This window comes from Dicentrarchus labrax, unplaced genomic scaffold (assembly GCF_905237075.1).
Source record: "Dicentrarchus labrax unplaced genomic scaffold, dlabrax2021, whole genome shotgun sequence".
In the NCBI taxonomy this organism is placed as follows: domain Eukaryota; kingdom Metazoa; phylum Chordata; class Actinopteri; family Moronidae; genus Dicentrarchus; species Dicentrarchus labrax.
Window position 1 is genome coordinate 8493567 of NW_026136711.1, and position 9110 is coordinate 8502676.

The following is a 9110-nucleotide window of genomic DNA, read 5'->3' on the forward strand; positions in this document are numbered from 1 at the left end:
GCACCACTACACCAGTGGGCAGCAGGATGTTGTCAGTAGATTTCCCCTCAGGACAGCTGCAGGTTGCCAGGCTGCAGGACAAAAAGCTTAATCACATTGTGTTAAATGAATCAGCGTTTCCATTATTCTGTCCACCCCCTGTCCCACATTGTAGCCAGCCTCGCTACAGGGAACCCTCCATCAACACATGGCAGTCAGAATTTATCGAGCGGCAGCCAATCGGAGCGCTCCTTTTAGGGCGAGCCTCCGCCGCGCTCGGCCAATGGGAGACGCGGAATAGGACCCGTGCCTCCGAGTTGTGCAGCGATGCAGTCACGTGACGCTGGGAAAAGGAATGCCAACATGGACCCGTGGCAAGGACGGGATGTGAGTGTGCTCCGACAATAACACGACGGAGGAAAACAGAAAACAGAGAATATAAGAAGCCATCGACGGCGCTGCTCTTCTCCAGCGGGCGAACCACACACGGTAGGTCGAGCCAAATGTCCGGGATCGTGCTGCTCGGACGATCCGGAGGAGTAACGTTATAAATAGAACATTTTTCTTTTGACCCAGCCGAACTTGAGACTCGTGGATTCCTGTGCAGACGCACTTGTATTCAGGCGGATTGCTACGTTGTCGAGCGCTCCTCCTTTACAAACACACAAATGCAGTAATCTGTGACAGGGCGATCGTTGGCCCGGGGTTAGTTCTCCTCTCCGTACGGTTATGGGCGCGTCAGTGCGGGCCGTGTTTACCCACAGCCTTGTTCGTGCACTGTGTAAAGTATGAGGCCCTGCTGCAACATGTGCCCGACCGTCTGACAGCAGCAACAAACACCCTTTACACCAGCACACAGGGACTTTCTGTTGGCTTCCAAATGTGAGCTGTATCCTTTATACACCCAGCCCCTGCCTGCTAATTAAAGTGAACTTTTAATGTACTTGTAAACCAAAGGATTTTCCATTTTATTGTTCTATATTATTCAGATGAGTGGTTCCCAGCCTTTTTCCTCAAAGGACCCTTTTTCTATCATTGCATAAACTGACGACCATGTGACATGTTTTCTGGATATATCATATGATAATCTTTGCATAACAATAACAGAGAACAACTGATAAACTGTGCAGTTTGGACGCAGATATTTTAGGAACTTTTTATAAACGGTCTGTCTGTATGGTCTATTCATTCTAATTTGTTTAACAACCATACATTCAATTTAAACTGTCTAAACTTCAAGAAAAAATAATTTAATTTAGTTTTTTTCACAGAAATGAACAAGATGCATACTACTGTGTATATTTTTTAAGTTTTCACCCCTTAAACCCAAGCATACCTTTTTTTCCAGCCGATACGATAACCAATCATTCTCATGGCCAGTACCAATAGGGTAACTGATAATTTTGCATTTTTGTATTGTAGAAATAAGTTTATGCATTCCTGATGACAACAAAGGCTGAGATGTAGTGAGCAAACATGGATGATTTAATATTCCACAGCTCTGTTCTAATCTAACTGACCTCACTACTATTAACACAGCAACAAACAGTTCTGACTCTTTAAATATTCATTCAAAATCTTCATAAACATGGCTTTTATAGAACATAAAGCCTTTCAATCCTTTTACATAAAAAGTCAGAATAAATTATTATTCATATAATTTATCGGCTGTAATTTATAATAATATGAATTTCCCACTATTGGACTATCATTTATCTGTCCAAATAATTATCGTGCATCCTTACTAAATAGTACCAGCCCAGAATTTAAAGGCTATTGTGGGCCACAGATGAAGCCTGCCATTTAAAAAGAAATAATCATACAAGGCTCAGGGGGATATTCCTTCGGGGGGGGGACTATATTTGACAACAAAGAGGGGATATTAAATGTCAAAATGAAGTGGTTGGCTGTAACTCTGGGTAGAGCTGGTTCAACACTGGATTACCAACAAGGTGAAACTGGTTTTCCGGGGCACAAAAGCCCCTGGCTGATTATATATCACTTGGTTTTGGTTATCGGATTAATAGCAAATTTGTTAAAGAGCGTACAAAAGTACAATAACAACTAAAGTTACTGTTGTCACTCCTGTCTATAATAGAGGCTCTGTTTGTATTTGCATATTTATTTCACTTTATTGTGGATTGTATGTTTGGTGCTTTTATTCTTGACTTCTGTGTGCTTTCAGCTATTGCCTGCCAGGGAACTACAGATGAAAATGAGCCTTTCAAGTTAAATTTTTTTTGTCTTGTAGAGGGGCCCCATATAAACATTGTATCATGGTGTGTTGGATGTACTATGTTATCACTTTACAAGATTTCTTCATCAAAATGTATTATTATTACAAAAAACAACGTTCTAGATCTTGTACTAGATGTGTGAAGACTTTGTTTTCTAATGTATAACAGCAGAACACAGTTCAATTGCAGAGTGCATCAACATGATTAAATTGGGTGTCTAAGAATGTAACAAACCAATTGCCAGTGGAATAAATGACTTCTTAAATATGCTACCAAAGGTATCCTGTAGCATCTACCTTTAAAGTTTAATATCCAGTAAATAAATAGCTCTTCATGCACTTTTACTCTCTGCTGGGTAATAAAATCCAATCTCAATGTTGCCTTTGCAGGTTTTTGTGACTCCACTTCTGGATAGTGTTTCCTCAACATCCTCTCTTCTGCGTTCGGCCTGGATCAATGGTGTCTCTCAGCAGCAGAACGCTGAGTTTGGAGAATGACCTTTTCAGGGAAAGCAGCAGCCCGTTCTCCCTCGGCCTGGGAGACGGAGCCCGCAGTGAGGGAGGCAGTTTGGCCTCCTGTGACAGCCCCGAGGCCGGGGAGCTGGGGGCCATGCACAGCTCCAGCCCTGGAGAGGAGGAAGATGATGAGGAGGAAGAAGATGAAGATGAGGGGGCACGTCTGCATATTTTTCTTGGAGCAGAGGAAGAGGAGGAACCTGCGAGTCAGGAGCCTAAGCTGCCAGAATTCCCTTTCCATCCCTCTTCCCCGTTCTCCCCAACCCTGGAGGACATAGAGGAGTTCTTGAGGGAAAAGATGGAACTGGTCAAAGAGGGACTACTGGCCCCAAAAGAGGAGGCATCCCCTCTACCATGCAGTGGCTCTCCATCTGCCTCTGCCCCCCGTGCTGCTTCTGCAGAGACTAGCAGTGACCCAGGGACTAGTAGCTCCCATTGCACTTCAAGCCCAAACACGCCCCAGAGTGAGCAAAACAGCCCCAGCCCAACTGCCCCTTCCCCTTCAGCCCGAGTTAAGCTCTCACCATCCGCCCTAACCCCGCCAGTGCTCCTGGGCGGTCCGCTGGTTCTCCAGCTCCAGCCCCTACCTCTGGCCCAGCCCCAGACCCCCGCAGGCACTTCTCCTGGAGCCCAGAGTGGCATTTGGCTCACTCATCTGATCATGGGGCTCCAGGGTGGAACAGGACAAAATGTCACCCTGCTGGCCCCGCAGGTGCCCTCCACCCCCACCACCCTGATATCACTAAACAGTGGCGATACAAAGTCAGCTGACCAGAAGTACGTGAAGATCGCCCCTCTGCCCATCACTATGAGGACCTATGAGATCACGGGTGTGACTGGGGTTGGGGGCCAGGGCAATGGCCTGTTGAAGGCCGTGGCCCCCCGGGTGACCAGAGTGCCGCCGACAGAGAGGGTCCATAAGTGCTCCCACCCAGGCTGTGGGAAGATGTACACCAAAAGCAGCCATCTGAAAGCTCACTTCCGCCGGCATACGGGAGAGAAACCCTACACGTGTAGCTGGCCTGAGTGTGGCTGGAGGTATGTGGCATGATATCATCTTTCACAGTAAATAGTTTAATATTAAAAGAATACACCAATATTTTGGGAGATCTTCCCACTGGTTGGAGCAAGGGGCTGCACTGATTGCATCAATTACAAGTGATGAAACATGATCCAGGAAGTCCAGTTGCATTGGCAGATCCATGAGTTGGAAGGACTACTAGATGCCAAAACACTGCACAGTGGTTTGTAATACTATGAGGAAAGATTTTACAACTCTGGAACTTTATTATAGTAACATTCATTTTATCCTCGGTGATTATGATCTACCTGGAATGTAGGTGTGCATATTTGTGTGGAAAAATGCCTTCCTGGATGATGTCACCTTAAGTTGCACCAAAAGTTGAGCTGGGTTCAACTTTTTTGCCAGGTTTTGCAATATATTGCCTGTACCCTCCGATAGCAGTCTAATAGTGGAACTCTTGTGCTAACACTGTATAAAACTAGTTCTAGTAGAGCTGCAACTATTGATCCTTTTTATGTATCTTTTTAATTTCTCAGTTATGTTCTTGATTGATAATGGAGTCTATTAAATGTCAGAATAGAGATGCTTGGATACCATTTTTTTCCTTTCTGATATAGATACTGATTCCTGAACTTTTTTTTAACAAACCTGTATGACTGCTATCGTTGTTGACTCAGGTTAAACCCTTGTCAGAGTCTGAGTAGGGCAGGTCAGTCCTTCGTATCCTGGGTCCCTTTGCGGGGCTAATAAATTACTCGCTGATACGGAGGAATTTCCGTTACTGGTATCGGAACTATTCTATGTAGGGCTGTGTACTGAGAAGAGTCTGGAGATAAGATATGTATCACAATACAGAGGTTACGATTCAATATATTGCGATATATTACAATATTGTGAGCATGGCTTACTATTATTTTAATCTAATTTGACAAAAACTGTCCAGAATATGCTTAAAATTTGCTCAAAAAACAAAAAATCCCTGTAACATACAACATCATTAGCTATCTAGCGATTCAGGGTTCAGTCACAAAAATCAATACAGTGTTTTTGAGAATTGATACAATATCACAAAACAAAATATCGCAATAAGATATGATGACGCCATCAAATTCTTTGTCATGCGTAACAGTCCAAAACCTAAATATATTCATATATTTAATTCAGTTTGCAGTTACATGAAACAGAAAAAAGCAGGGAGTCAACTAATTGATTAATTGAGTAATCACTTCACAAATCATTTTTTACAGAATTACCTTTCCATGCTAACACACTTCATCTGCTTACACTGTCCCGTGTAAAGGCTGAATCATAATAAAAACTTTAGAGATGAAAAACTAGTACGTAAAACTCAATTCATACATTTCAGAACATTTCTCCCTCGCTCTTAAACTAAATGAATTGATTTGTGACACACATACCTTCACGTTACCTCTGCGCTCTCTCTCTCTTTCACCCCAACTGGTCAAGGCAGACGGCCACACACCTAGAGCCAGAGGTATCTGCCTCTTAAAAGGAAGTTTTTCCTTGCCGCCATCGCCAAGTGCTTGCTCATGGTGGGAACTGTTGGGTCTCTGTAAATACTTTAAAAGGAGTACGGTCTAGACCTGCTCTATTTGAAAAGTGTCCTGAGATAACTTCTGTTATGAATTGGAGCTATACAAATAAAATTTAATTGAATAAAATTGAATTGAATTGAATTATATTGAATTGAATTGAATTGAATACCTAATCTTTAGCCTTGGTGGGAAGCTAGTATTTTCAAATCAAAAGGCTCAAGTCCAAGTGAAGTCATGAGTCACTGATCTTAAAGTCCAAGTCGAGTTGCTAGTTTAATTTTGTTGGGTCTAATGTCATCCACACTTCTGCTATGTAGTGCATAAAATTAAATGGCTGTAAATAAATAGGGCATGATTTCAGATACAGCCACCGTCTTGGTTAAAGTTTGACCAGTGCAGTCATCACTAGTAAGGCAAGACTGATGACTCTAGTGGTCCACAAGAAGTCCATTATTATGTGTGAATTATGTCACAGGGGTCCAGAGTAGTATTTCCGATGTGGGCAGTGTTGGTGCCTGCGTTCTCATCAATTAGATAAATTACTCAGTGGGCTAATGTGAAAAAGCTTGGTGTTACTGTGTTCCTTACTCCACCCGCCTGCTCTTGTGCCGCCAGGTTCTCCCGATCGGACGAACTATCTCGTCACCGCCGCTCTCACTCCGGCATCAAGCCGTACGAGTGCTCGCTGTGCGAGAAGAAGTTCGCCCGCAGTGACCACTTATCCAAACACACGAAGGTCCACCGCAGCTCCAGACCCAGCAGGATTATCAGAGCCACTGTGTGAGACACCTTCAGCTGGCCTAAAACCCTGCCCTGCGCCCACCCAGCCTGGCCTGCCTTCGATCAGCTCAGGGGGGCCAGGGGCTCCCTCAGGACCTTTGGTGCTTCACAAGCAGAACTTTCAGAAGAATCTTGAGAGCTGGCTGCTGTTGTCCCATCATAGTTTTCTTCTTCTCTCTCCTCCCCGTTGTTTATCTTTCACTGTTTCTTCTGAGCAGCTCCTCCTATACTGAATGAAAGCCCCCTCAGGAAAAAGACAGCTGAAAGTGGATTTCCTGGCCTCACACACACACACACACACACACACACACACACACACACACACACACACAGACAAAAACATACAAGAGACAGTTTTACAGAGGCCCCTCTTGCAGCCAATGTGTGCACTGCTGTTCCTGTTACCAAGCTACCAGGTGCTGTTGGAAGTAGGGTGGCAACCAGTAATAGGAGTGTCTGTAATTCTATAATCTTCTCTCTAATTTTGTGATCGCCCTTCTTCCTCAAAGCCAAACTTCAGGGTCCACACACATAAAGCTTCCCCGTGTTTTTGTACATTGTAAAAATTTAGAGTCACATGTACGCCATGTGTTCTAAACAGAAGGCTTGCAATGGACATGTTCACACAAAGTGAAATTAAAGCAGCAGAATCTCCTCTAGACACTCTCAGAGATACAGCTCACCCTGACTGAACTGTATGACTCTTGATATTTGGAGCTAATGCTGAGATATTGTTTTTGTCAAACTAAACTTGTGGCTTTGCTCCCAATTTGGCTGAGAAAAACTTTCGATGTTTGTTCGCATCCAGCCCTTGCCTTTTATTGCATTCGTCCAATCATAATCCACCCTGTTTTGACCTGTATGCCTTTTCTCAGCCCCACTATGCCCTAATCTCTATCGATGCCTTTGTCCGTATCACAAAACCTCACTTGATCCTACTGTTATCATATGACTGCTCTTATTTAACTGTGATTCTGAACCGGGGGTTGCCAAACCAGAAATCCCTGTTCTGGCCCTGTGAGAGCATGAAAAACGACATCCTCGGTGCGTGACAGTATATAAGCTCTTTGTTCTCTGAAACTCTCTTGAAATCATTGTGCAGCCGACTTATGTGGCCTAGAAAACGACTCGGTATATATGTTACGTTTTGGCTCAATGGTGCAAAAGTGACGTGAAACACTGCTCTTTTTTCTTTACAGTAGCACTTACTGTAAGACATTTCTCTGTTGGTTATAGCAGCAAGAAAAGCTAATAGGTTAAACAGCTGGAAAGGCAGCTAACATCTATTCAATCATCTGTATTAGCATACTCAATATAATATGTACTGAACGTGTACAGCTTGTAGCCTTTATATAGATGTTTTTTTTATCAGAGGATTTTCAATCAGTGCATTAAGCTATTCAGTCGTGTATCCGGAGAGGTTTTTGGTCTGTTATGTGAGTTTGATTGTAGCGTGATCAATCTGTGGAATGTCAGACTGATTATGGTCTGGGATTTGGAGTCCCACTCTACCATTCACAAACCATTAAGCTGAGTCTGCTGGTCTCAAGTGCACTTGTGTTAGTGGAAAGTGAGAAACGGTCATTGTGCTCTTATGGCAGTTCCGTAAAATGTATCGGAACCTTAAAATGCCAAAAAAATTGTCTTTTCTAAGGAAGGTTAAACTGCACTGCGCAGTGCAGACACTATTATCATTTATTCTTTGATCTCAACACTTGGTGCTTGTTAACCTACCAGTGCTTCATGTGAAGAGACTGTATAACTGACAGCATAACGCTTCACATAACTGGATTGTCTCTGTTGAACCAGCAGACACTTTACTACTACAAACCGTTAGGCTACTGGCGATCTTAACTTAGCTCAAGCAACATTGGTGCTTTTGGATGAACTCAAAAGTAGAGCACTTCTGCATGTAGCAGTGCACATTTATACAGCAATCATGCATATATCTTTGTCTTGTAGCATTAAGGATACATTAGAGTTCACTCTTTAAACCATGCTTAGTAATGTAGAAACCCGTTCAAAGCAGACAGACGGGCAGACGTGTTTATCTGTCTGAACCAGCGCTGTCTTTGTGTCTGAGCCTCCCCAGGCTGCTTCTACTGACCTACATCCAGACCTGTATTCCCTAATCATCGTCATCCAATTCTCTCTCTCTCTGTCTCTCTTCTTCTGTTTCTCTCTCAATCCTGTCTGTGTATCTGGTTGAACACAGGCTGTTTTTTTGTTTGTTTTTTTTGAATACCAGAAATGCTATTTTCCTATTTGCAAAAATAAAAGCAAAAAAAAGAAAATACGAAATCCTTTGCTTTGTTGTTATTTGAGGGATGCTTATATGAAAAGAACTGTACAGAATGGGTTATAATAATAGCTGGATTTGTGTGTGAAATGTGAGAAATTCGAAAATTGTGTGAAATAAGTTATTTTTAACCCTCACTACCATTCAGTCAGGGTGTTAAGACAGGGTCTTAGAAAGTCTAAAATCCAATAATCTGAATTTTAGGCCTTAAAATGTCTTCATTATGACTTTGCCAGGTCTTAAAAATGGTTGGATTAACGTTACTATATAAAGGTGCCTTTTTTAGTCTTGCTTTTAAATGTGTTTTTGGGAAAAAATTGTAGTGATCATGCTGTAACAACTGCAAAATGAAACCGGCATGGAACCACCATCGAGTTTCCTTCACATCCTTTGTATTGTTTTGGCCAATGTGGACGTAAAATAGGTCTAAAACTGCATTCATAATTGTCTTAAGAAGGTCATAAATGCATCCAGTTGAAACCTGCAGAAACCCTGGGATAATATATGATGAGTGATATGGTCTCCTTTTAGACCCCTGCCTGTTAATGAATTAGGTGTAAAGTAATACATTTGCTCAAATACTGTACTTAAAGGTTCGCATATAATTATTTTTGCAATGGATCAGATGGCTAGGTGTAATGTGAATGGGGTTGCTCATAGAGACAAATTGATAGAATTACCACCCAACTCTGCAGTTTCAGTCAGCCTCTTTTAGCTTAC

The 9110-nt window shown here is 42.6% G+C and overlaps 1 protein-coding gene across 1 annotated transcript; it reads left to right on the forward strand.

The window, feature by feature from the left end:
- Positions 1 to 276: 276 nt before the first annotated feature.
- Positions 277 to 8392, forward strand: si:ch211-117k10.3 (Krueppel-like factor 15). The gene is made up of 3 exons (XM_051416487.1): positions 277 to 468; positions 2606 to 3769; positions 5927 to 8392. The coding sequence occupies exons 2-3, from the start codon at positions 2673 to 2675 to the stop codon at positions 6093 to 6095; spliced, it is 1266 nt and encodes a 421-aa protein (XP_051272447.1). The 5' UTR covers positions 277 to 468; positions 2606 to 2672; the 3' UTR covers positions 6096 to 8392.
- Positions 8393 to 9110: the final 718 nt, after the last annotated feature.

Bases quoted from the DNA above. Each gene is read 5' to 3' on its own strand.
- si:ch211-117k10.3 (XM_051416487.1), top strand. From the start codon at position 2,673: ATGGTGTCTCTCAGCAGCAGAACGCTGAGTTTGGAGAATGACCTTTTC. The intron at 3,770-5,926 runs GTATGTGGCATG...TTGTGCCGCCAG, and splicing joins TGGCCTGAGTGTGGCTGGAG to GTTCTCCCGATCGGACGAAC.